The sequence below is a fragment of the Neodiprion fabricii genome, chromosome 5, assembly GCF_021155785.1.
Source record: "Neodiprion fabricii isolate iyNeoFabr1 chromosome 5, iyNeoFabr1.1, whole genome shotgun sequence".
Classification (NCBI taxonomy): Eukaryota; Metazoa; Arthropoda; class Insecta; order Hymenoptera; family Diprionidae; genus Neodiprion; species Neodiprion fabricii.
The window spans coordinates 3,328,372-3,354,262 of NC_060243.1; the positions used below are offsets into that span (position 1 = coordinate 3,328,372).

A 25,891-nucleotide genomic window follows, 5' to 3' on the forward strand; every position below is an offset into this window, starting at 1 on the left:
TCACCACTGGTCTAGACAGTATTTATCACTGCTCTCGCTAGTAAAAAGAAAATCAGAATCAAGACTCACGAGCTTTGAGGGGGTCTCCTCGCCGTTTATGCACACTGTACGAAGGGTGCGTTCCGATAATAGGTATCAGAACTATCAATAATCTTTCATCTCTTTTGCGATGGCCAGTTCGTAGATAGCTCTGCCTCTGTCCTAGGGAGTTTTCAGCCCTGCTAGCTGCCAGCTAATTACGGAACGCACCCAAAGAAGTAAATCATTCATTGTTCAAACTGTAACGCCTCCGCGCTTTCGGCACAATTTCCTTTGTTTTGAAAAAATAAACACGATTCACCGTCTTTAGCATTTTTTAGTCGATGTCATAATTTATTCACGGTTCGAGTGCGTTCCGAAATTAACTCCCGCGATCTTGTATACTTCTAATGCTAAACAGTATCTTGTATCTCCTTTGCAATGTCGAGTTGACGTTGAAAGTTCGGCGTCTGTCATAGGATGAAGAAATAAACTTCAAATGTTTTTCACCTGAGCAGCGCTCAAAAAAATTCTGGAAAATAAGCAAACTGTATTACGAGAATCCCATAAAAAATATTTAAGAACACTTCCCGAGGCTTGCCTGACGTTGTCAAAAAAAAAAAAAAAATTGTTTAAGGTTAGGAATGTCAACTAGCAGTGAGAAAAATGACAGGCAATTAAGCCTCAACCTGATCAAGGATTTGAAGTCAGATTCAAAGACCGAGATTTGTTCGTCATTGACACTTTTGAAGAGAGACTCAAAATGTCAAAAACAGTTTGTCTTGGACGGAGGTCTTCTTTTATTAGTTCAACTTTTTCACTCCGATAGTCTCAAGATTTTGGATCTATTGTTGAGCGTCCTGGCTAACATGTGCCTCCACACATACGTCAGGATCGAGGTGAATCTCTTCTTAGTTGTCAAATTTTTCACGGAAAAGTTCGTAATTGACCGAATATTTTATATAATCTCAAAAAATTTGATCTCAGTTTCGCAGCAGAAACCCTGCCTCCGAGGTGACGAATCTTTTGAAAAATAATAAGTCACAGAGCATTCAATGTCGTGCTTGCAGATTGATTGGAAATCTGGCCGAATGTTCGTGGCATGCTAGAGCTTTGTGCCAAGCAGGTGTTGTTAGAATTATTACCAACGTGTTGAAATCCTCAAAGACAATTCGACGTGTTCAAATTACAGCTGTTAGAGCTATCAGGTAAAGAAACTCTTGGGCTTTACAAAGAATCTTTATGTCGGTAATAAAGTATATCATATTACTTTAGTAACTTCAACTGTACTCTGCCAAAAACATTACTGTACACATATATTTAACATAGGTTCGTTTCTACCATTGTACTCATAGTTCAACATTACTGCTTTCCAGGAATATTTGGTCCTCAACAAAAAGCAGTCGTGAAGAAATTCTAGAGGTGGGAACGTTTCGTGAGATAACAACTATATTTGTTCTCACCAATGAAAAAAAAGAAGAAAAGAGTAACCAAGAGTTAATCCATGTCTGTCTGAAAGCTATGCTTGCCTTTGTTCAATCATCGGACCCACGATGTGGCTCTCAATTACAGGAAGGGTTTAAATGTATAGTTGATCACAGCCAAAAAAAGAATGAAATGGCTATCAAATGCTTGTATGTTCTCTCTCAAATTGCGGAGTATCGACCATCACTGGGAACATTGGGTGCTGTTGAATGTATTGTATCGTCAATAACTGAAGATAGCAAATTTTTGTGGGAATTGTTGGGAAGTCTGTGTCTATTTTGTCGAGAGGCTATTAATCGCGCTCGAGTACGATCAAGTACTGGTGAGTTCAAATTCAGAGGTCCAAAACTCAAGAATTATGACTTCGACTGGCTGCCAATGGGGTTGTAACAATCAGCAGTCATACTTGGGAAGGTGTTTTGGAACCAAATTCTTAATTTACAAATATATTGCGATTGCCGTCAATGATAATAATGCGATTTGTTGCCATTGCACTGAAATCACATTTGTCAGAAAGTAAAAAGTCGTGATGAAATTATAAATTTTTCATTTCTGCTCTGTAGGTTTAGAAGTCATGCTGGGAATTTTGAAAAGACCAGAACACGACCGATATCATCCTATGTTGTTACATGCTCTAGCACAGTTCATATATGATGATCCAAGCATTTTGAAAATGATAAAAAATGGTTTGTTGGATGTACTGATTATGAAACTGCAAGAAATGACAGCAGAAAGTACGGGTGATGATGCAGAACGATATGTAACAAAAAAACGAAGTGCTTCTAGTCCTTTGAGCCATAGAACAGAGACCAAATTTAACAGGAGCGAATTTGGACGGTGAGTTGTGCCAAAACATACCCAGTAGGGCTAAACAATGATACATCTGAGAAAATCATCGCATTGAATTCAATGTAAATTGCGTAATAGTTGATCCCGCAAATGTGAAACAGTAGTCTTCATTTTATTCAAATACCCGCATCATTTATTACGTGTTCAATGCAAAATAATGATTAAACTCAAAACACATTACCGGCTACGATAGTTATTGAAATACCAGGTACAGCTTGGACTACAAACAAGGTGACTGGAGTCCAGGAAGTGCTAGAAGTATGTGTTCATCACCACCGAGCACACCACCCCTCCAATCCTTCTTTGAGGATGATACAAACAAAACAGATAGCAGCGCCGAAGAAAACTACAGTCCAGTATGCAGCGATACTGAATGTGCTGAAAATGATGAAGGTGCTAAACGATTGAAACATGCATTATTCGTTCCAGAGAATATATATTGCTCATTTAACATTTTTACTGAGTTAGATGACGAGGTCGAGTCTACAAAAAGCTGCTCGTCCATCATTCTGGAATCTGCAGCAGAGTCAAACGACTTTGGTGATGCTTTCAAAATGACGACGATGAGGAAACAAGCTGACGTATGGACATTATCGCTGCTAAGTCGTTTGAGCCATTCAGATGAACCAGTTGACAAGCTGGCTGACCCTGCAATGATCCAGCCATTGATCGCTTATATTCGAACAACGAAGAATAGTAGAGCATCGAGAATACTAGCTAGAATTATTAGGCAAGATGATCTTTATCCATATGAGCTTTGACGAATTCCCGTAGTAACAGTGAATTTTTTCACATTTCAGGAATAGAGCCTATTTGGTCACACTGTTGAAGCAAGGATTCATCTTCGAACTGCAAACTATGCGCGGTTCAGAGCAGTACACTCGGCAGCTGTGTGCATTGGCAGAAACGGGCTGTGCCCTCGGCGAACTTGCTTCGATATTGCTCCGAGGCCAAGAAACTCACAAATTCATTATAGCTGTGTCGATTCCATATTTAATACAGTCCAAGGATTCACTTCGAATCCTGTTGAAAACGCACGATGGCTTAACTTTGGTATTTCGGGTCTTGGCTGACAAAAGGCACTGTTTGCACGTAAATGCAATCCACGCCGTTTGTCGGTTGGCGAATGCTCTAGACATCCGGCCAGACTTAGTCGATAGAAGCCAAGGGGAAGGTGTGGCTCGAATTGACTACGCTAAGAATTTAGAAAATCATTTAAAGCCTGCAATAGTGACGTTTGAGCTAGACGATGGAACTACCGTAGATGCGTATCGGTACATTCTATGTCAAAAATCTGAGGTTTTCTCCGCAATGTTAGAAGGAAATTTTTACGAGTCTGGTAAACGCAGGGTACACCTGAAGAATACGTCCAAAGAAGGTCTGGATACGTTACTACTAGCAGTAAATGGTATCCCATATAATGAAAGAAATATCGAATCCCTACTAGACGCTGTACTTTTAGCTGATAAGTTTTTGATGCCAGATATTCTTGAATCGTTGATAGAACGATCCCTTTTAAATATCAATTTTCAAAATATTAGTCGAACATGGCACTGGGCACGTACCAATTCCTGCCATGAGCTTAGACTTGGTTGTATAAAAATATTTTTAACCGCGAAATCCACCAAATCTGAGAAATTGGACGCATTTGAGGATTTTTCAAAAAGTGAGCATTTTGCACTGTTCATCGATGATGTCGAACAAGTACTAAAAACTGGACTTTCTTGTCATTGAATGATTCATGGCAAAGAATAGAGAGCAATTCATTGAATGGTTTGCTCTACACAATGTCGCCCCAAATTAACGGCCACTTATATTATTAAATAATAAATAGAAATATTGGGCTGTAATGCGAAATAATGGAAGTCAAAGAGATATGAAAAATTCCGAGATGTGCAGGCAATACCGGAAAGTTAAGTAGAATAGGGACAAAGCTTGTTAACAACAGTTCAAGCGAAATAGAACAGCTTACATAAATTTGACAGTAATATTAGTAAGATTTTTCAAAGAGTGACCTGAATCCTAAGGTAATTGTAAATTGATAATTGTAAGCATGTTGATGCAGGTAAATGACATCTGTGACAACAATAAATGTAATATAATAAATAGAATCCTTGTTCAGTCATCCCAGAATCGTGCATGTCAACATAAGTCGTGAAAATTATTCATTTCAATTGAACGTTTCAAGTTACACGTATATGTTGAACCTGTATAAATTAGTCAACTCTACTTTCAAACTTTTCAAATACATGCACAAAACAAATTAGGAAGCAATGTTTCCTAAAGATGATCATTACAGTGAAATTGAATTCCCGTATTGTATCGTCGTATTATTGCAATTATACGCAACAGTACGAATAACCAGTAGTCATTGTCAGTGCCATTGAAACCGTGTAACAAACTTTGCGAAGCGTAGCGTGCGCCATTCTTTGCCGAGATGGGACAATAATTTGGCTACTACCGACCTTGTCTATTCCCGGACTCGAAGTGTTCAGTCTAGTTCACAATCAGTCCAGTTCGATCGGTCGTTCGCTAGCTGTGAATGCAGTAAAAGACAAAGGTCGTGGTAATTAATCCCCCCAAACTTAACGTGACCGTGGTCAGTTCGGTTCGACAAGTGGTGACAGTCAGCGGCATTGATTGGGGCTTCATCTACAAACGGCGTAGCGACAGTGCGATTATACTACCCATGTTTATCTGTCGCGTCAATCGAATACCGATAAGTCATCGTTGCTTTACGCAACAGAGCGGAGACGCGGAACCCAGTAGCCGCCAAACCTCGCGTTGAGTTTCGATTTTTCGGATCCGAACCTAAGGATTTTTGGCAAAGATGGATACCGACGTGGAAACTTGTCTCAAGGATTGGAATGAGTTAACGCAAGAGTACAAAGTCCTGGAGGTACGGAGATCTTTGAATAATTAAAGTCACAATGGTAGACTATAAATTCTTTAGGTTAGGATAAAGGGTGCACAGACTTTTGAATTTCAACTAGGTCTGCAGTTATTTCCCAAAACACCTTCGTACATATAGACTTAGTTACTTGCTTATCGCGATTTTCGTTCAAGTCGTAATTGTAACGTAATATTCATCTTATACAGATTTGTTAATTGGTCAGTTGGGATCCCACAACATTATCTCCTCTAATTCACCTCCTTATAGATAAACATATGCTTTGTATATTACAGGCGTTGAACAGAGAGTACTGTGCAAAGTTGGAAGAGGTAGGCGAGCTTCAGGCAAAATGTTTGCAGGGAATATCGCACCAGCGATATAGAATGAACGTGATAACCAAGTCTCTCAGGCAGTGAGTTGAAAGACTACATGTTAAAATCTCAGAGAAGCGAACATGTCAACAAATTTTTACTGTTGTCTATCCCTTGTCAGATTAGATGCTAGTGACGTGCGTCAATCTTTAGATAAGGACATAAACAGACGACTTGAACAGTTACACGAAATGGAACAGATATTGCCAAAACCAAACGGGACTTACTTGAAGATCATACTGGGCAATGTCAATGTTTCAATATTAAACAAAATGGACAAGTGAGTATTCACCCTCTGGTGGGATTTAAGTTTCAAAATGAAGTTAATCTTGTATCGTTCCACAGGTTTAAGTACAAAGACGAATATGAGAAATTCAAGTTAGTTCTGTCGATGATCGGCTTTGTCTTATCTGTTGTTAATCTCTTCACCAATGTGAGGTAAGATCTATTGATCAGAATGTCGTTATCATTGTATCATATAGCAGCTATCATATGCAACAAACAAGATAATTTTGGGTCTATTCACCTTTTAGGACACTGGAGCTAAGCTTCATGTTTCTCTTGGTTTGGTATTACTGCACATTGACTATACGTGAGAGTATATTGAAGGTCAATGGATCAAGAATAAAAGGTTGGTGGCGTTTTCATCATTTCTTGTCAACTGTAGTATCCGGAGTTCTATTGGTTTGGCCAAATACAGGTCCTTGGTATGCTTTTCGTGGCCAGTTTATGTGGTTCAACGTCTACATTAGTGAGTAATTACCTTGATATTTACGTTTCGATGCGTGTTCCCATTTCATTCGATATTTATTTCCAAATTACGACATTAATGGTATTTCATTAACCTGGTAACCTGAAAAATCAGGATATTCAAAAATTAACTTTTTAATCGCAATAATTAATTTTACAAATGTCATATGTTATAGGCGTGGTTCAATATCTGCAGTTCCGATATCAACACGGCGTATTATATCGTTTGAAGGCCTTGGGTGAGCGGCACAACATGGACATAACAATCGAAGGTTTTCATTCCTGGATGTGGCGCGGACTGTCATTTCTTCTTCCATTTTTATTTGTGGGCTATCTTTTTCAATTGTTCAACGCCTATACACTCTACAAGCTGATATGGCATCCTGAGGCGACTTGGCATGTTCCCGTATTGAGTTTTACATTTCTCGTGCTCTTTCTAGGAAACACGATAACTACGGTTATGGTTATACCCCAGAAATTACGCGAGCGCGTTCGAAACAGCTTGCCAGGTGTTTTCTCGTCAATAACAGAACGTAGAAAAGAGGCTACTGTGAAAAAAAACTCTGAGAATAAATCCGAATAAACTAATTGCGTTAGAATGAACTTCTGGCAATTATAAAACATGGTCCCAAACCTCGCAAATGCCCCATTGCTACTCCAACAAATTTCAGAGAAATTGCCTTACTCAGGCGGGTTATTAAGATTGCAAAAATTGCGTGTTCAATGTAATTGTCAATAGGTTTTTTTCTAGTAGCGTTATCTCGTGACTTGAACATATTATTTTGTATTTTCATAATGTAGCATTCTGAAAAATATGTCAACATCAATCAGTGAACAACATTTACTGGCATTTCTCGATTTCTTATCACTTTTCTCTTATGCTTGACATGTGAAAATGTGGTACTTCGCTGGATATTGCGAACGGAAAGCTTTATAACATTTCTAATTACGTTGTATTATTCGAATCTTGCTGTATACCGTAAATGAATACAACGCATGTGTACTGTGTATGTACGACAGGCTGTGTTATATGATAATTCTCTACATTTAATGTATTTAATGTACAATGTGTATGTGTAAATAACAGTGAATTGTATAATTTATCACATAACCGAACAATCATATCGTATAAGAATTGTGCGAACTAATTTTCCATACTTTAGCGTAAAAAATATAAATTTAGTGTAGAGTATGCATGTGACAACACCATATTACATACACAATTACAAATACGCGCGTATGTCTATACATGGGATATTTCGTTGAAAAATGAAATGTACTGTGATTTTCAACATTGTCAGTGTATCTGTCATTGATTTGGGTATGTGCAGTCCCATCTATACCGAGTCACAGTGCGGAATTTTCTCAAAAACGTGATTTATGATCGCTTACAAAGAATACAGTGATTTCTTAAAATAATATCATCTTTAATGACAATAGTACACATTGCATTATTCATGTAATAATATGTATGCATGTACATTCACTAACTTATTCGCTCAACCCCAGTAACGGAACCGAATATCTAAAATACAATAGTTTCTATAAAACTACGTTAACGACATAATGTAAACTTATTCTACCCGTCGGTAATTGTTTGAAACTCGAATTATCCGAGGAGCGTTTCAAACTTTTTGTTTTATTGTCAAACAGTATCGCCATCTCGCTAAACATCGATAAACTAGACAACGAAGAAAGGCTTTCACCGCACTTTCCATGGTTTGTAAGGCATTTCGACGATTTCAACGAACTACAGCAACTACAGTATTACTTCGTGCATACTGCACACTACCATTGTTATTACGCACCTCAAACTTGCTTGAAACACCTTGAATTCCTAATCATAACCTTTCGCCCGGAGATTTGATAACTGTGCAAACTAGTATTGACCTGTTTAAAGAAGTGTGCGAGCATAGAAATCATAAATTACAGTCAAAAATTGATCTATATTTATCTAATTTTCGAGTGAAATTTTTCTTATCCTATCTAGGGCGGGTCGATTCAAAGTAATAAGTGAGGTTAAGATCGAGGATGTCAGGACCTAAAGCTGATTTCGTTTATCCACTAAGGGTACAATACTGCGGAAATTGTTCACTTCCCATCGAAGTAAGCATAAGCACTACTGCTGATATTTGTCCTCCGTTTCTCCTGAAGTCTTCAAAGTGTCTACGCGTGCTACAAAGTGAACAATCACGCTACATTCCGGCCATTCTAAGCGTTGACTCAAATTGACGTTTAATTATCCCGAATTTTTCGGAAAAGAAAAAAATTGGAGTGTGAACGATTATTCGAGGCACGTTTAAGACGAGTGACAAACGTTGCATGAAGCCCGTCCTCTTTATACCTTTGCTAGACGTTTGAACTTTGGAGGGCTGGCCTGACTCCTTTAGGAGCCAGCAGGTAATTCGGAAACTCTACCGGACATGCTGACTATTTATGTCCATCAATCATACCTCTAAAAAATATCGAGTATCAAGGGAAAAATGTCAGCCCTCTAAAGGTTAATGAATGATTGTATTGTATCACTATTGAAAACTACACGCACACAAAAGGTACGAACTATGTTGCCAGTTCTCTAACTTTCAGATTGTGTTACCCAAAAATTATCTTTACATAAAAATTAGTTTACCTCGAAAACTTGTTGGGACACTCTACTCCAAAAATTTTGTAACACACTAGCATTTGGCACATTTAGAATGTCCTATATAGATTGACTCTGTAGGGCAGCGAATAGACACAATGTAAAGTCACTGCCTTGGATTCGGACCCTTTTGATTACCTATTACTTCCACTAATATTACATTAATAATCGTTTTGCAGTACTGCGAATATTATCCGGAATATGAGAAGTGCAAACACTGGCTGGAGAGAAACCTTCCTACAGAATTTGAGAAAGTTAAATTAGGTATGCGTTTTTTAGTTTTTCAATTTGAACATCATTCTGGCACGCAAGGCGATTTCATGTTGCAGAGGATGCAGCAGCTGATTCGGGAGGTGGGGAAGATGAGAAGAAGCGACAGAAACGAGGTGGTAAAGGAATGTTAAAAACAAAGAAGAAAGAAGACGTACCAAAATTGGTAACTGTTTCAAGGGCTCCAAGAGGCAAAAAGAAGTCTGTCACAGTTGTTACGGGTCTTAGTACGTTTGGTATGTACATTGAAAAACATACTATATCTTGTCCAATTTCCATATGCTGAAACTACTCAAGATCATTGTTGTTTGGCACAAGCTGCAAAATGATAATATACCATAGAGCACAACAGTCTGGTAAAGCTGTTTTCATCTTTTTTTCAGATATCGACCTTAAAGTAGCAGCTAAATTTTTTGGTAGTAAATTTGCATGTGGCTCCAGTGTAACGGGGGATGACGAAATAGTAATTCAAGGAGATGTCAAGGATGACTTGTATGACGTTATCCCTGAAAAGTGGCCACAAGTGAGTTATATTTGATATATCAAAAAAATAACGACTTGAATAAAATCCACTCAATATACACTAATGACCGTTTTTCAGATTGATGAGGATTCAATAGATGACCTTGGCGATCAGAAAAGATAGTGGTACAGCCATTTACGTATGCTAATTGATATTTTGTCATGACCTCGGATGTTTATTATAAATAAATGTACATAAAATAAGCTAAATGATTATCAGTTGCTATCCATAACACACGTCTTACTGGTCAGTATCCATTTCCATATCATTTGTCTTATCGTTACCCAGGTGTGTTGCGATCACTTGGAGCAAGGAGTTTACTTCGTCTTCTGTCAACCTCTCTTCACTATCTTCGATTACCTGCATATAATTGTGTTACATTCATGTCTGGCTTAAGTGAACATCAATATTAGCTCATTATTGTACAAATTGTTTACCAATTGAATTTCAAGCGCAGTCGTCGGACACAAATTAAGTAGGGTAAGCTTTTCACATTTGGTCAACTTAAAAGCTTGGACTGCTTTCAAAAATCCTGTAATTGATTCTGGTGTATGTTTCTTAGATGGTGTGTCCTCCAGGTATCTTATAGTTTGATAACTAATCGTAGCCAACTGATTATGGGGCTTACGATGCTGCTTGTTAGATTTAGCCCCTTGCAAGATTTCCAATACCTCGTAATTGCTCAGGTATCCGACACACGCCTTTTGCCTTAGAAATTGGAATTTCGTAATAATTAATGAAGAAATTAGGAGTAACGGGCGACCTCCGCCGTCCCTCTTACTGTACTCACAGTTCCATCCTGTTTACGCAATTCCAGTAGGTCACCAGATAGGTTAGGCTAGTTTCGGAATAAACAGTATGGACACGTACCGCGTTTATATTTGACAAAAATTGAATCTGAGGACGGTCAGCTTCATCATCCCGGACTGGTTATTTATTATATTATAATTACTTGAGCATCATCATCATTCAAACTTTACTTGAGTATACGTATTTCGCAGATACCGTTTACAACACGCGTGAAGTATCAACATTCGTGATCAACACTACAATGTGCGCGTTCTAAAACCCTAGTCAACTCTGGCCAACTCTACGCGTTCTACTTGCGTTCTACTTGCGACAACTCGAAAACTATAACTCAACTTAAATATACACCTAGAGCAGAGTTAATTAAACCAGATCCCTTCAACAGCAATCGAAGTTTAATCTTCAAACTACAAAGAAAAAACTGTTTTGGAGGAAACGGGCGTTAAAAGGAGTTAGGTTTGGAGTTGTCGCGCCAAAATTCAAATTCAATGGTAGTCCAGATTCGATTGTTGTATATTGTTAGGAAACAAACTGCTTAGGAACTAATAACTGCTTTATTTGAAAAAGAGTGAACAACTCACAATCAGTCAAGCTCATAATCGCAGGTTTGCCACAGTCGTACACTGAAGGCTGCAATATCTTTTCCAACAATTACACCGATTTAAGATCAGTGCCTGGCCCACTCGAGAATCAGCTGATTGTACACAACTCCACTCAACTCAACTCAACTCAACTCAACTCAACTCTGGGCTCAGATTTTGGAATGCACGTAGTCAGTGTAACAACCCCGAAGATCGCGCCTATCGTACGCAGGACCCAATTTTATCGTATTTGAGAAAAAATTATTGTATTTTTGGATTATATTGAAATGTATCATTGATGCTGCACAGAAAATTTAAATGTTATTACCGTACCCTTATATTGCACCCAACACTCAATTCCAGTTTTATTTCATGATCGTCTCTCGTGTCGGTCACCCACACGGCGCGAAACTTGCTTGTTCAAAATTTTTGTTTAAATCAAAGTAGATCCAGTATCAATTAATCAGTTGTTCATTAAAGTATAAATGTGCTCTTTGATGGGGAAAAAAAAGTCAAAAAAGTGCCGGATCGGCTCGCTGTGCTCGCTGTAGCGATCGAGAGACACCAGCCGGAAAATTTTGTGAGCGCGCGAAATATTGTAAATTTTAACTAAATTTAATTTTATTTCATTTTCTTGTTCGATACTCCATATTATCATATATTTGCGTACGATACCGTTACATGGTCGGATATCGTATGTGGACGTGTAATTGTCCTAGTTGTGCGATACTTATTGTACAGTTGCTAACACTGATGTCGGTAAATAGTGTTTGAACTGCGTCAGGCAACCTCAAGTTGGCGGAGGGCAAAAGGCGTGCGACGGCCAACAGCTGATCGGGACTACTTCGCGTATTAATACAACCGCTCACCAGATAAGTTGCGGCTCTACGTTCAGACATTTTCTGAAGGGGGAAAATTGCGTGCTATTTTTCGGGAACGTTATTCAGTTATTGCACCATTGTCCGGGCGGTTGTTTCGATTGCGGAGTTGAAAATTGTGCGGTAAAATCGGTGTATTGTTATGACGTAGAGTAGGAGTAACACATCGCTCCGCAGATGTGGAAACTTATTAAATTTTTTCCAAAAAATACAAACGCTTTGTGGTTCGTCGCGTATTGATCTCTCAGGGCGATGTGGAGTCTTGTGTTATGTTGGCACTGTACTATTTTGTTTGTAAACTAATACTCGCTACAAAGATTATTCTCAACCAAATTACGAATAATTGATTGTGAGAATGGAGATCGTCGGGGATTACGAATACAATACGAAAGACCTGATCGGCCACGGCGCTTTTGCCGTTGTATTCAAAGGCAGACATCGCAAGGTAACTGAAACGGGTTAGGCGATCGCACGTTCATTGTCGTTTTCATTGTCAACTATTATAACGTTGCCTCTTTCTTTACAGAAACTTAATTTCGTTGTTGCCATCAAGAGCATCACCAAAAAGAGTCTAGCCAAGTCGCAAAACCTCTTGGGGAAGGAGATCAAAATCCTAAAGGTCAGTGAACCATCCTCAAAAGTATATCCGTGTCTAGAGGGATATATAAGTAAACTTTGAAAGAAAAAAAAGAAAAATTCTCACACATTTAAACCAGGCACGCCGCTGCCGCGACATATTTTTATCCGGATCTATTTTTGTTCTGTCTAGTGAAGTACGGTATAACCTCTACTATCCATGTCATGCCCGAACGGGTTTCCCATCTGCTTCCACCACTTTGTAATATCTACACCAGTTTTTTACTCACAATTGTTATTTTGACTATTCATTTTTTACGTTATCCGTGTTAACTCCACCCTTGCTGGGTGAGCGTAACTGATGAGGTTTTAATGTATTCAATCCCCTCCAGCTGACCATCTTTCGATTCCAATGTATCTAACATAATATAATAACTACTTCATTACAGGAGTTGACTGAGCTTCATCATGACAATGTCGTTGCACTGCTGGATTGTAAAGTTCGTACCTCACATTCTCAATAATAATTCATAAATACCAAATGAATCTTTTTGAATCTTCTAAACAGTCCATTGAACTAAATTACAGGAGTCTAATCACAATGTCTTCCTGGTTATGGAATATTGTAATGGCGGTGACTTGGCAGATTACCTGAGTGGTACGTATTTGGAATATTCCAGATTGTAATTGTTATAAATGACACTCATCAAACTTGGAGCCACATTTCGTAGTATAGTGCAACCTCAGTTATACGTTTCGCACTTGTACGTATTTTTTCGTTTATACATTACATTTTCTCGGTCCTGACAATTTCTACATATTGTCACTAGTGAAAATATTTTACTTTTCTATTTCTCGTTTAACGGTTTGTCGCAATTATATGCTACGTATTACATCCCCTAGTGCTGTCTCGATGACCCTATCTAATCTTTTATGTGTTACCATTTCGAATGTATGGGTTTGAGCTACCTGAAAAAATTCAGGGATACGCTTTCACTATCATAAAATGTGATAGTGTTGTTTAGAATTATAAATATAAGTCGTAATGGCAAAAAATATATATATGTATATATTATTATTATTAGGGAAGAGAATTCTTTGAAACATTACTGTTTTACAAAAAAAGGTATGAGTCAGAATGACCCGGTGTATTCTCGAAGGGTTAAACTAGCGCATGCCATCTTGAAATGCTCTAATAATAATATCGTTCAATTTTGCTAGAGGTGAATTAAATGACGAGATGAGACCTATAAAACCACTGAAAATCATAAATTTTTCATTTTCGAACCATGAAGGTTTGGAATACTTAAGTATTTCACCCTAAAGTTATTTTCACTTATATATCAATATTGCCATATCCCTTTAAAAACGTATAACTGAAGTTTTACTGTAGTAGCTAATCCTGAATCTATTTTTTATTCTTTTTATAGTAAAGGGCACATTATCTGAAGACACAATCAGAGTGTTCTTGAAACAGCTTGCCGGTGCCATGAAAGCTCTACATGCTAAAGGCGTTGTTCACCGCGATCTCAAACCTCAAAATATATTGTTGAGTCATTGCTGCGGGAAGGCTTGCCCTCAGCCCCATCAGATTACTCTGAAAATTGGTAAGTTGGAAGAAAAGTCCTTAGAATACAATATCTGTGAGTGTATCTACCAACATAATGCAACTCTCTCCGTCGATTGCTGTAGTCGTTTTTTCTCCTGTGGATTTTTTCAGTATATGTTATATTGAGAATGCATTTTTTTAGCGGACTTTGGCTTTGCCAGATTTTTGCAAGATGGCGTAATGGCTGCAACTCTGTGTGGTTCACCGATGTACATGGCACCTGAAGTTATAATGTCTCTACAGTATGATGCTAAGGCCGATCTGTGGTCATTAGGAACGATTGTGTTCCAGTGTCTCACAGGCAAGGCTCCCTTCCAAGCCCACACGCCTCAGGCCCTGAAACTATTTTACGAGAAGAACGCCAACCTGGGCCCAAAGTATATTTTTCACATTTAACTGTTTAAATATTCTAATTTAATGAACGCACCAAGACTCACTATCTGGGTGAACAATATTTTAAGTAAATAGAGTTCCATAAATTTGTACAAGTTCATACAATACATCTGCTGCAGTTATTGAGTCAAGATTAATTATCCTGATGTTAACAGTAATTCCTCTTTCAGAATTCCTGTTGGTACATCACCAGAACTCTCAGACCTTTTGGTTGGCTTGTTACGACGTAATGCCAGAGATCGCATGCCATTCGACGAATTCTTCAATCACCCATTCTTGCAAGGACCCAGGGAGAGTGTCAGCCCTCTACCGGTTGAGCTTCCCGCATCTCCTGGAGGATTAGCGACAGTTGATACAGGACCTAGCAGTCCTAGATCTGGTCCAGAGGCTCACAGCCCCTGTTCTAGTCCAGATGACGATTTTGTTCTAGTACCGAGCGATCTCAGTAGCGAAACCGAAAATAACATGCCACAACCAATCAAGTAAGACTGCTGAATTTTTAACAAAATGAGATAAGTACTGCAAAATAGTAAATGGCCGGATAACTTTGGGACACAATTTTTACCAGGTATGTCAAACAGAACAGTCGCGAAGCTGTTAGTCCTCCTAGACCCAGTTTTCTTCCAATATCTGAACCAATACCAGTACCAACCCAACGTAACATAGTACAGCCGTCATCGCCATCGTCAAATAGGTCAAGAGTCGAGGGTAGCAGTGTGCCTAGGTCACAGCCCATAACAATGAGACGCAGCAGCGATACCCGCCATAGCTATGCTCCAGACATCGGCTCGCTAAGCCCACCAAGCGTTCAGTTTGTGATTGGAACTCCACCGGGTAGAAGGTAGAGTAATGCAGTTATTCTATTGATTAATAGAACTATCCACCCTACGTTGGTTAGTAAAACTACGATTGATTTCGTAAGTTAGTCAATGACTCATTGCGTTTTGTTGTTTACCTTATATTTATAGACTAAGTGAAACGCCTCCACCTCCAAGTACGTGGCAGGTCAGTCCTGTTGCGAGACATTCCTTTTCCCATACATCCAGTGGCAGCTCACCACTGCGACGTTCTTCAGGCAATAACGGTGGATCATCGCCTCTGCTCACCGGGCCTTTGGCAGTTTTAGGATCTCCAACTACCAGAGCTCTACACGACAACAACAATACTCTGAGGCATTCGCCTGTTATCCCTTTTGGTACTCGTGCTGTTACTTTGCCTGAAATATCTGGTGCGTCCCACTTTTCATTTGAACAGTTCTTCACTTCTTTGATTACCACCAGAGGGACGTCATGCAAATGATTTTATGTAATAATTTTCCGCAGAAGCTGGCAGTTTTCAAAATCTCTTCCCTGAAACTAACCAATTCACCACAGACGACCGTCCACTGACCTTCCTTGCTCCCGAACTTCCGGAAGAAACACTTTTAGAAAGAGAACACAACGAGATATTAGCCAAATTGAACTTTGTTGTCGCGCTGTGCGAGTGTGTCTGTGAAGTGGCACGGAGTCGCGCAGGCCCCCTTGGAGCTCCCATAGGTTCCCTGGAGCAGGCTAGTGGTGCCGTGACTCGACGACGAGCTGAGCAGGTTGTGCTTCTCGTCAGGGCGCTTCAGCTTCTCAGCTCAGGTTTGGGATTGGCTACCCAACAGTTGAAAGCTGGCAGACTACAACCAACGGCGAGTGTAAAAGAAGGTACATAATATATTCTTTTCTGCTTTAAATCTCAAACATTTATCCTCAGAATGTGCAAAAAATTTTGTCTCTTAAAAATATTCTTTCTTTACAATTCATCAGTTGTTTTTCTTTTGGGATTGCTTTGACACGTATATTTGAAAGATCATTTTTAACCTCATCTCGAAATTAACTATCAACTTGCATTCGAAGCAATAGGGTATCATGTTGCTTTGCTAATTTACGATACAATTATTTCTAGTGGTCAGTGTAATGAACGATAAGTTCCGATCGTGTCTTTCTGAATGTAAACAACTCAACAGTGCTGGGCTATTGAGGCAAGCTGGTGCAACTGCAGATAAAATCCTCTACAATCATGCTATTCAAATGGTAATTTTTCAGTCCTTTTTGTGTCTTGATGTCCAAATCCATTGATCAGTGACAATCATTAAAAAAAAAAAAAAATTTCAGTGTCAATCTGCAGCGCTTGACGAGCTCTTTGGAAACCCAGCAGAATGTTTCCAGAGGTATCATACTGCTCAAATACTTCTGCATTCTTTATCACAACATGTCAGTCATAGCCAAGACAGGGCTCTTCTAACTAAATGTAAGTTTAACACTGACTGAACACGTATAAGTTTAATAAGCGTTAATCTACTATACCTGGTTTACGCGATGTAAATAGTCAAGACTAATAAGCACTTACATTTTTAGATAAGGATGCTGTTGAGAAGAGATTATATGTTCTACAACAGCAAGGTTACATCTACGCGACGGATCCAACGTAACATAAAACTATTTGGCCGCAAAAATACAAATTCCCGCCCAACTTGTATTGTATCCTGAAATATTGATTTAAAAAAGAAAACTCATCTGAGTAACAAAGCAAGACGACCTTCGCGTTGTCGTAGTTTCATATTACTTACCATAATTTGAATTTATCTTTGACAATATATATATATACGGTTTTTTTTTTTGGGTAATATTGCTTAATCATTGTTGAACATCGATTATATGATATCTACGCATACATCCGTGCAAGTACACTTTATGTGTTGGAATATCCATCGAATTCTATAATTGTTGGATAAAGTTGGCGATGTTAGACTGCGTAAATTCAAGATAATCGAAAACAATGTAAAACTGGTATAACAGACGAGTCAAAATATAATGCAAAGCATGAATGGGCGATTTGTTTTTAATTTTATATTTACAAATTGCTCGGTAAGTTTTATGATTTTCACAACTGCTTCACGTTAGACATTTTCATTTTAACAACCCTGTATGACAGTTTTCCAAATCTAAGGGTTGAAATCACACTACTGGTGGCATACATTTTGTATGTATGCACGCATTTACCTCTGAGTGGAGGTATAATAATAGTACATGCCTGTGTACGCGTGTTTAATACATGTATTGCACTTTATTCGTGGTTGAAGGAAAATATACTAACGTTTCTTTAATATCAATTAATAAACAGACGTGTACTGAACGGCCGTACGTGTCCTTGATTAAACGTAAGTTTGAAAAAGAATAGCGAGCAATGATCAGCAAATAAAGGTTTTAGAGGTCCGTCAAAAATTCATACATAGTTTATTCGCCAATAACATACCGATACCTGATACCATGTATAGAATTAGTAAAATATAATATTAATAAACTTTTCTTTATGATTTGTTTCTGCTTATCGGATTGATATTCCTATATTCATATTGTGAAAAAATATATAAACTAGTATAGTTAGAAGTTCGTACCAATTTTGTGATGGTACAATTCTAATCCTTCTTGCCCTCTATTGCAGGAGCTGGATTATCTCTATAGATAACATAGTTTAAAGCTGTAGCCAAGGTACCCCACGCCAAATATGGTATTAGCAAGTAGCCAGCAGTTTCATTTACTTTGAAGAAAGCAACGGTCGTTACTGCGGTGCTGCCCAATAACACCAATATTTCGTAAAAACTCTGTAAGAAAAGATTCTTATGCTTTATTACAGCAAGAGATCAACAAACCTGGCAAGCAATGAATTTTGTATATTATGTAAGCTGACCCATTTCAAGCTTTTCGCGCCGAAAAAGATGGGAGTCCAGGCCCAATTCAAGCCAATATTTATCCCATAACTTATTAAGGGATACCTCGCGTCACCCTCGAAACCCCCGCCGTCGCGCCAAACCAAGTAAGATGCGTAACCCATGCCGCAGTAGAGGGTCGTCCAGACAGGGCCAAATGCCCAATTCGGCGGCCGCCAATTCGGTTTGCGCAAGGTCTAGGGAACAGTAGAGAAATACTCAAACAACTAAATATTGCAGTTGCCGGGTAAAATTTGAGGAAGGAATACGAGAGATAACTGGCCGATGAATAATCGCGATTGTAACGAACCACGGAAATCTTTATGCTTCATGCATAAATTATACGTAAATAAGTACATACCAGTAGAGAAAATGCAGAACCAATATAGGTTGAAACATACCTCATACCACGGCTTGATATTTTTCGTGGTAATTAAACCGCCGGCCCAGCCTCCCAAATTTGGAAGAATAGTTGCACCTACAGCAGGCCAAACTATCTCTACAGGCATTTTGCTTCCGTCAATAGGCGGTGGTCACCCGTAACGAATTGTGTACGTAAGCGCCACCAGTAGTGTAACAGCTGATTCTCTGGCTGTTACCACCACCACCATACCGTGATGGCAACCGCCGACTTCTGTTATCATCGTGAGAATCGTGATTAATGATGATAAGTGAAATGACGAACTTTTGGTTGCGCAATCATTGCGTCAACTTGTCAAACCGTATCGTGTATTGAATTACCAACAATCAGGCGTTGTATCTGATTAACAACGGAGTGTAAATTTGATTCTTAATTTTTAGATATGTAACTTAATTTTCGTACATTTTAATTATTCTATTATTAAATCATATCTAATATATTATACGTATAACAAGAACTAATTAAAATGCCGAAAAATGACATGTCATTTATATAGTACAGGATGTATACATATTATAGATGATGTAATATACTGCTAATTGAGACATTATAACTTTTTTTCCATTCCGTACCGCCAATTTCGCTAATACATCGAACACCATTTCCTACACACTCTGTGATTGAGGCTGCAAAAATAATTCATATATTTTAGTTAGGAAAATCATAGTATGGTTCGCACATTTCTAATAATACCAATTTGTAATCAATGCTTATTTAAACTCACCATTATGTAAATGTGACTTGGTAAGGATCGTTCAAGCATTTCGCCAAGTCTGCTTCGGCTCACCTTATGATCATCTTCTGAAAAATAAAAAAAATTGTTACGTAAAATTAAATTTTATTCAATCAACTGAAATAACCGCATTCTTTGTCACCATACCACTAATCTGTGTTGACAAAAGGCAATTATTATAATAAATATAAGCACCAGAAGGCATAGCCAAAGTCAACATAGGCAGGGCTACTGAACCAGCTACTAATGGGCGCAACACCCACTCAATCTTGCGCTCCCCCTGAGGTAATATGCAAACTTCTACCTGTAGAAAATAAAATACCAGACAACGGAGCTTAGTTATTCATATGAAATTAATTAGTCGACTGATTCTGGTTGTAAATATGACAAATCATTTTTCTATGGACTGATTACACTGTACAATATGGCTAGACAACGAAATAATTTACCTGCTTTTGTCCAGCAAACATGAAAGCATCACTGGCATCCATTGTGAGCTGTAAGGTGATCATATAATCGGAATAATTACGAAGATAGTAGGAAACGCAAAGTGGGGTTCGAACCGAACCATGTGCAGGCAATTTTGCCACCAATCCGATTGGTGTTTCTTCGACCCATAGGGGTGACAGTGTTACACTGCTACTTGTCACTAAGTCTGTGGGACTATTGGTTCTGAAAAGCAAAAATATATCAATAGACAGGGGGATATAGACTGGACCTATTCTTGGTCTTGTTTAATTTTTATTCAGTGTACCTTCTCCACTGGATCGTATATACACCTGTGCTGGCTGGTTGTTCGCTACCTGCCTTCGGAATAATACAGTACGCTTCTGACCCAGCTTCGCCATTACATAACGTAATTCCAGATAAAACAGATTCTTGGACCTCTTCGTCTTCCCTTTGCATTGAATCACCCTAAGTGAAAAGTATTTCCAATGTCATATTGGAGTAGGGGTAAAAGTGTATACAGATTATAAGATAAACGGGTCACAATATTCATCTTTGAAAAAAAAATTAATTTCATAGAATTTTAAAATGTAGAAAGTCGAAATACAGAAAAGTTAAAATCTAGTAAGGTGAAGTATGGAAATCCCACAAAGAATATCGCCAAAATTCTGGTCTTTATGATTTGGTTTTTCATATTTATTGCACTTTGGTAGTATGAGTAAATTCATCAACTTACCAGTTCAATGCATGTGCCAAGGATTGTTATAGGAGATGGGGATGAGCAAATTATATTCGGCATCATGATAAATGGTTCGTAAACGAAGCCTTTACTAATTGGTTCAAACAATGTTGTGTAGAATTGTGTTGTGATATCAAATGGTTTAACCATTGGTAGATTGTAGGTGATTTCTCTCGAATATTTCACTTCCTCAATATTAGAGTAATCAACCTATCAAGCAAAAGTAGTTTTAATTATAGCATAATTTCACTTCGAGTTTCGCGCCACGATCTAATGAAACCAAAATTATACCTTCATGATAATATTCCGATTCCCAATACTATGGGCTCGTATATAAACTATTTTATGTATTGCCTGATCCTTCTCAATCATTGGAATATCCACTGTTATGGGTCCCGCCTCTTGCTTGGTATTCGTAGACAATCTCAATTCAGCTATATTACAGTAAAATCATTAGAATAAATGGCGGGAAACTGACCTAGTACATGGTACTAGGAAACTAGTACCATGTTCTTTTGAATTAAACATGACATACTTAATTGTAGGTTTCAAGTAACTGAATCAGGTTGAAAATACATACTGGACTGATCATTGCCTCCATCCGGAACCAAAACGATAGACAATCGCGCACTTGCGACTTGCTCAGAAGTGGATAAGTTTATATTGATAGGAAGCCACTCGCCTAGTAGACCAGGAGTTGCTGAATCGGCTAATATTTTTATACTCGATTTTTCCTGTTCAATTTCTGCACTTACTAAAGGTCTCATATTGTCGAATTCCAAAACACTACCACTGTATAATCAATAATTTCGTAAAAATATTTTCGTAAGCCAGTAGTAGATGGTTTAGATTTCCGCGTGAACAATTTGCTTACCGGATTTGTTGAATTTCAGGATACGTTCGATCAAGAACATTGTTCTCCCCACCAAGAGCAGAAAATCGCATGATCAAGCAACGATTGCTGTCACTACCCAGGTACAAAGAAACCGTGCTGATCTGAATTTCATTGCCAACATCTTGTTGCCTTGCTTGAAATTGGCAGAGAAATTTTTTGGTTTCTTTCTCTTGAAATATCACTGGCTTATCTTGGATATCGCTTACTGCAAATTCTGAACTGTAACCAGGACTGTTAACAGTTACAGATACTTTGGAAAACTCCATACTTTGATGATAGAGATTCCTAATGAAACGAGAATGTCAGACTGTTATTATTGTACCAAACATGAATTCAGATAAACATCACTTTGCGTCAGACCAGATAATGAAATTACCTAATGAATACTTCAATTGTCACATTTGATCTTACTGTATACGTTTTTTGCGTGAATCTAGCTTTAACCTCCATAAATGTTGCCATATTATTGGCATCAATTGTAATAACGAATGGTTCTGATTTATTGGCGATAATATTCCACTTTTCCATTGCCAAGGACGCCGTTGTTTCTGGTAGATGTGGTTCAGGATTGGGAATATTTTTCTAAAAATGCGTGGAATAATTATAAGCCATGGTTTTCATCGAAAAGAAAAAAATCCAATTAATATTGCCAGGACCGGTATCTTTGGCAGCAGCCCTTGATCAATTACCTGCAGTATATTTGATATATTGGTATATATTGCAGCTTGATGATCCTTTGGAAGACAAGATGTTGGTCCCAGTGCCTCTAAGGCTAATGTGAGGTAGTCTTGCAAGCTCGTGGATAGATACGCTGCTCGCAAAGCTTTAGTCAAAATATCTGTCAACAGCCCTGGCCATCGTTCACCTCGATAATCCCATAGCATATGCATCAACAGTCTAGTAGAACAAAGAATTTAGGCATTTATTCTACTGTTCAATTCACTTGCATAAGCCTTCAAAGGCAGTCGTATAAACTTACGTGAGTGCTTTCCCGTAATCTCGAGAATTGTAATACTCATCAGCCATTTGTACAACTGAAATATTAATTCTTTAGAAGCCAGTGATATTCAAATTAATACATTTGCATAAAGTTATGGTGGTATTCAAACCTAAATGACGACGCATTCTTGGACATCGATAAGTTTTGAACTGGGAAATTGCATGTCCTAAAAGACCGATGATTATCATCTGAAAATAAATTATAAACAACTATTTCTGCTACCAATTTATCACACGCATTACAATATTACCTCTCAGCATTCCTGAGAAATTAATTGACTTACAGAATGGTTGACAGTAGTCTTCTCTTTGTGTTGTAAAGCTTGAATAGCCGCTGCTTCCCGTGCCATGTCTGCAGGCTCGGCACTCAATTTCCCTGGACGCCATGGTCTCTGACCGTAATATTCAAGTTTGTCTTGGCCTGCCAAAGGATCAGGTTCGGGATACTCATTAACATCCTGAATCATAATCAAATACAGGTTTAGATTCATCATAGATGAAATAATATAAACCAAGTCAAATATCTGCTCACTTTGCAAAGATCTCTGCACGCTGTTTGCCGCAAAGTAGCATGCTGAGCTGCCAGCTGAAAGTAGTATCCTGGATGCTGAGTTTGAACAGCAGGAAGACCTTGCCTGATGGCTTCATCAAATAATTCCGCAAACGTGGAGAACTGTCCTGACATCCACGCGTGATGTTCAAACATTAGTTCTTTGGGACCAACTTTCAATTTAAAACTGTAATGGTATATGGAATTTGAGTTATGATATTCCCTTTGAATGCAATCAATTTTCTGGTACTGAGGCCTACTAGTAATTGGTGAAAGATAATCGTACATGTAAAATTTTATATTGTAAAGATATACATACCGATCTGTGTGAGCTCTAAACTGCGAAATAGCATCACGGGGAAGATTTAAGTTGAACATTAGACGACATAGTTTGTAATTTATGAAGCTTGCAACAGTCTTTATTTCCAAAGCATTTGTGTCCACCATTCGTATATCGAGCAAGTTATTGTACGCCAACTGATAATGCCTGTGAAATAAAACACTTGCATGATTAGAAGGGATTGGTTCGCGAATTGAGTTATTGAATACAAAAGTGTTAGCTATGATTCGAAGTTCTCAACAAGCTTGTTTTTTTTTTTTACTAGTGTTGATTAGGTGTCCAGATTGAAATATCAGATGAAAAATAATGACAACTTGCTTGTGAGCCATGTGCTGATCCTGTTTCAATTCATTTAGAAAGCCCATCTTAAACTGATGCCGGACAAACAAATATTGATGTGTAGTCTTGTTCAGGTGATCTCTGTGATTTTTCACGATGCGGGCTTCCAGGTGATAGAAGTTTTGGGCCAAATCATAGAAGGCATTTTCCAACCTACAGGTACAGATTGTCATTAGTCCTATTCAAACATGCTGAGCACACAACCAACAAGTATTACACTTTATTATTTCAAGCAACTACCTTAGAGTATAACCCAACAAGTGATCGCCATGAGGTAAGACATATAACGATTTGGCTGGCAATTCACATGCAGCACACAAAGCTGTAGCACGCTCAGTTGTTGCAGCATCTTCAGCGCCTGGTTGTGGCGGTGCTCCATGCTGTATTAGAACTACAGCAATCTTTGTACTTCTACCCTCGATAGCAGCTCTATAATTGTTTGAAGATTTGTTATACTTAGATATATTTTGATTTGTAACCAAATAAATAATTTGATACATGTACCTCAAGGATTGAACTCTCGATGCACATTCGATCTTTTTTTCATTCCACATAGAATCATTCCAATCCAAGTCATAAAATATAACAACGACGGATGGTATGTCATTTAGATATTTATTCATCCAATTTCGTTTTAATATCCCTTTGGGTATGTACCATTCGTAGGAGTTACGCTACAGCAGACATCGAAAGTTATTTGTCATGCCATTCAATTGAAGGGGACAAATTCTTAGTGAAATAACTTGAATATTCGAGTTGTTGTATCAAAGAGTGATCTAACGTCAACAGACCTTTGGTTTAACTGTTGGAAACTCATGGGCATTGCTTAATAGTTTAAACTGAACAGCTGCACTGTCTGGCCGGCGATTGTTGCTGAATGCATCCCAAATCAATCGGTGAATTGCATTGTTTACTGTATCCAATCCGGTAACACCGATCAAAGCCAAGGGCTTTGCTGTCAATTCTGCAGGTAGTTCTGACATGGATCGATGGACAAGAACCAGGAATAACAGAACAGAAGTCCCAAGTAGAATCTGTTGTAAAATTAAAAGGGTCACATATCTAAATTTAAAAGCTGTGATAAGTTATTGAGTTCAAACGTTATCAAATCTATTTGGTTTGACATTTCAATTGAGGTTAGGCTAAATAGGCACACTTAACAAAATGTGTTTCCAACCTATTTGAGAATGGTTTGCGCGTAAACTGGGCTCAGCGCTCATGCAGGATTTGGCGATTTCTTCTTTTTCTTAAGTCTTTTAGTTGGCTGTCGGGTCCCTACAGAGACCCCTGTACCACTAGTTATGACGATTTTTTTGAGTGACGGAAAACTCAAATGATGACAGCTACGGTGTCAGGGCGGAGTAAAGATGCGAAATACGTGGGTAACAGATCGCGTGCTACCGCGCAAGCGTTGGCGAAACGTCTGCAACAGTAAGAACGAATCTGTTATCCACGATGAATTGATTGTGTCAACTCCCAAGCCGATCAAGTCTCACACAAAAAATGAGAAATATGATTCCGAATAATTTTAAAATACACTTTCCTGATGTTCATCACAATTCGCGGAGGTTATGGGAATAATTAAGGTTGACAGCCTCAACGTCAGAAATTGCGACGCCTCGTTGCAGGCAACCCTGACTACAACCTTGTCAATTTGTAGTATTTACATCAAAACGGCGTTTCATCTCCAGATAGAACGTATTTTGACATGTGTGCTAGCATGTGGAATATTTCGGAATGATGCGAAATGAAAAAATCGGATATACATATACATTGAATCAGTGTCGCGGTTAATACAGAGATCGGTGATGTGGAGATCAGATTTTTTAATCTGGGAACGTTGGCGTGTGTAGATTTCAAACTTCCTACATCATATTTTGAAATCTGAGTGTCTTTAAAGGTATCGGAAACTCCTAAACAGTAAATTCTTTCCAATATTTTGTTACGATAAAACGTTAACAACATAGACCACGTCGTTTCGAAGTACGTTCATTATTATTTTCAACGCTCTTTCAAGAATAGATTTCGGAAAACGGTGCTGGAAAATG

The 25,891-nt window shown here is 38.3% G+C and overlaps 7 protein-coding genes across 16 annotated transcripts; 4 read left to right on the forward strand and 3 right to left on the reverse strand.

The window, feature by feature from the left end:
- The first annotated feature begins 444 nt into the window (after nt 1–444).
- On the forward strand, nt 445–4,463 carry LOC124182103 (armadillo repeat-containing protein 5). Of its 2 annotated transcripts, none has more exons than XM_046568921.1 (7): nt 445–917; nt 1,006–1,226; nt 1,395–1,825; nt 2,067–2,340; nt 2,561–2,745; nt 2,821–3,082; nt 3,153–4,463. In XM_046568921.1, exons 1-7 carry the CDS (start codon nt 663–665, stop codon nt 4,084–4,086), a joined length of 2,562 nt encoding a protein of 853 aa, XP_046424877.1. In that variant the 5' UTR covers nt 445–662; the 3' UTR covers nt 4,087–4,463. The 2 variants fall into 2 exon arrangements, with proteins under 2 accessions (XP_046424877.1, XP_046424879.1); XM_046568923.1 differs by having other exon boundaries at nt 1,395–1,603.
- Nucleotides 4,464–4,883: 420 nt separating this feature from the next.
- On the forward strand, nt 4,884–6,969 carry LOC124182110 (transmembrane protein 120 homolog). Its single transcript, XM_046568941.1, has 6 exons — nt 4,884–5,251; nt 5,539–5,657; nt 5,738–5,896; nt 5,962–6,054; nt 6,150–6,367; nt 6,543–6,969. Exons 1-6 carry the CDS (start codon nt 5,183–5,185, stop codon nt 6,947–6,949), a joined length of 1,065 nt encoding a protein of 354 aa, XP_046424897.1. The 5' UTR covers nt 4,884–5,182; the 3' UTR covers nt 6,950–6,969.
- A 988-nt stretch (nt 6,970–7,957) lies between these two features.
- Nucleotides 7,958–10,003, forward strand: LOC124182115 (density-regulated protein homolog). Of its 6 annotated transcripts, none has more exons than XM_046568947.1 (6): nt 7,958–8,085; nt 8,357–8,472; nt 9,187–9,271; nt 9,337–9,513; nt 9,661–9,800; nt 9,879–10,003. In XM_046568947.1, exons 2-6 carry the CDS (start codon nt 8,398–8,400, stop codon nt 9,921–9,923), a joined length of 522 nt encoding a protein of 173 aa, XP_046424903.1. In that variant the 5' UTR covers nt 7,958–8,085; nt 8,357–8,397; the 3' UTR covers nt 9,924–10,003. The 6 variants fall into 6 exon arrangements, with proteins under 6 accessions (XP_046424903.1, XP_046424909.1, XP_046424907.1 ...); XM_046568951.1 differs by having other exon boundaries at nt 8,071–8,089; XM_046568948.1 differs by lacking the exon at nt 7,958–8,085 and adding an exon at nt 8,096–8,270.
- Nucleotides 9,935–10,928, reverse strand: LOC124182117 (DNA-directed RNA polymerase III subunit RPC9). The gene is made up of 3 exons (XM_046568956.1): nt 10,591–10,928; nt 10,238–10,508; nt 9,935–10,160 (listed from the first exon to the last, which is right to left on the reverse strand). The coding sequence occupies exons 1-3, from the start codon at nt 10,596–10,598 to the stop codon at nt 10,041–10,043; spliced, it is 399 nt and encodes a 132-aa protein (XP_046424912.1). The 5' UTR covers nt 10,599–10,928; the 3' UTR covers nt 9,935–10,040.
- Nucleotides 10,929–12,032: 1,104 nt separating this feature from the next.
- Nucleotides 12,033–18,019, forward strand: LOC124182104 (serine/threonine-protein kinase unc-51). Of its 2 annotated transcripts, XM_046568924.1 has the most exons (13): nt 12,039–12,511; nt 12,593–12,685; nt 13,092–13,142; nt 13,231–13,300; nt 14,073–14,249; nt 14,394–14,628; nt 14,815–15,126; nt 15,213–15,485; nt 15,613–15,872; nt 15,967–16,335; nt 16,577–16,704; nt 16,786–16,921; nt 17,029–18,019. In XM_046568924.1, the coding sequence occupies exons 1-13, from the start codon at nt 12,422–12,424 to the stop codon at nt 17,100–17,102; spliced, it is 2,268 nt and encodes a 755-aa protein (XP_046424880.1). In that variant the 5' UTR covers nt 12,039–12,421; the 3' UTR covers nt 17,103–18,019. The 2 variants fall into 2 exon arrangements, with proteins under 2 accessions (XP_046424881.1, XP_046424880.1); XM_046568925.1 differs by lacking the exon at nt 16,786–16,921 and having other exon boundaries at nt 12,033–12,511.
- Nucleotides 18,020–18,067: 48 nt separating this feature from the next.
- On the reverse strand, nt 18,068–19,116 carry LOC124182116 (translocator protein-like). The gene is made up of 3 exons (XM_046568955.1): nt 18,782–19,116; nt 18,362–18,577; nt 18,068–18,275 (listed from the first exon to the last, which is right to left on the reverse strand). Exons 1-3 carry the CDS (start codon nt 18,887–18,889, stop codon nt 18,090–18,092), a joined length of 510 nt encoding a protein of 169 aa, XP_046424911.1. The 5' UTR covers nt 18,890–19,116; the 3' UTR covers nt 18,068–18,089.
- Nucleotides 19,117–19,268: 152 nt separating this feature from the next.
- LOC124182099 (trafficking protein particle complex subunit 11) lies at nt 19,269–25,386 on the reverse strand. Of its 3 annotated transcripts, none has more exons than XM_046568915.1 (21): nt 25,021–25,385; nt 24,635–24,877; nt 24,348–24,517; nt 24,084–24,272; nt 23,823–23,996; nt 23,484–23,651; nt 23,147–23,351; nt 22,899–23,072; nt 22,725–22,803; nt 22,595–22,649; nt 22,305–22,512; nt 21,992–22,197; nt 21,595–21,900; nt 21,301–21,512; nt 21,012–21,154; nt 20,718–20,930; nt 20,289–20,449; nt 19,984–20,206; nt 19,682–19,838; nt 19,526–19,602; nt 19,269–19,427 (listed from the first exon to the last, which is right to left on the reverse strand). In XM_046568915.1, the coding sequence occupies exons 2-21, from the start codon at nt 24,824–24,826 to the stop codon at nt 19,407–19,409; spliced, it is 3,333 nt and encodes a 1,110-aa protein (XP_046424871.1). In that variant the 5' UTR covers nt 24,827–24,877; nt 25,021–25,385; the 3' UTR covers nt 19,269–19,406. The 3 variants fall into 3 exon arrangements, 2 of the variants coding, with proteins under 2 accessions (XP_046424871.1, XP_046424872.1); XM_046568916.1 differs by having other exon boundaries at nt 19,730–19,838; nt 25,021–25,383; XR_006870695.1 differs by lacking the exon at nt 19,682–19,838 and having other exon boundaries at nt 25,021–25,386.
- Nucleotides 25,387–25,891: the final 505 nt, after the last annotated feature.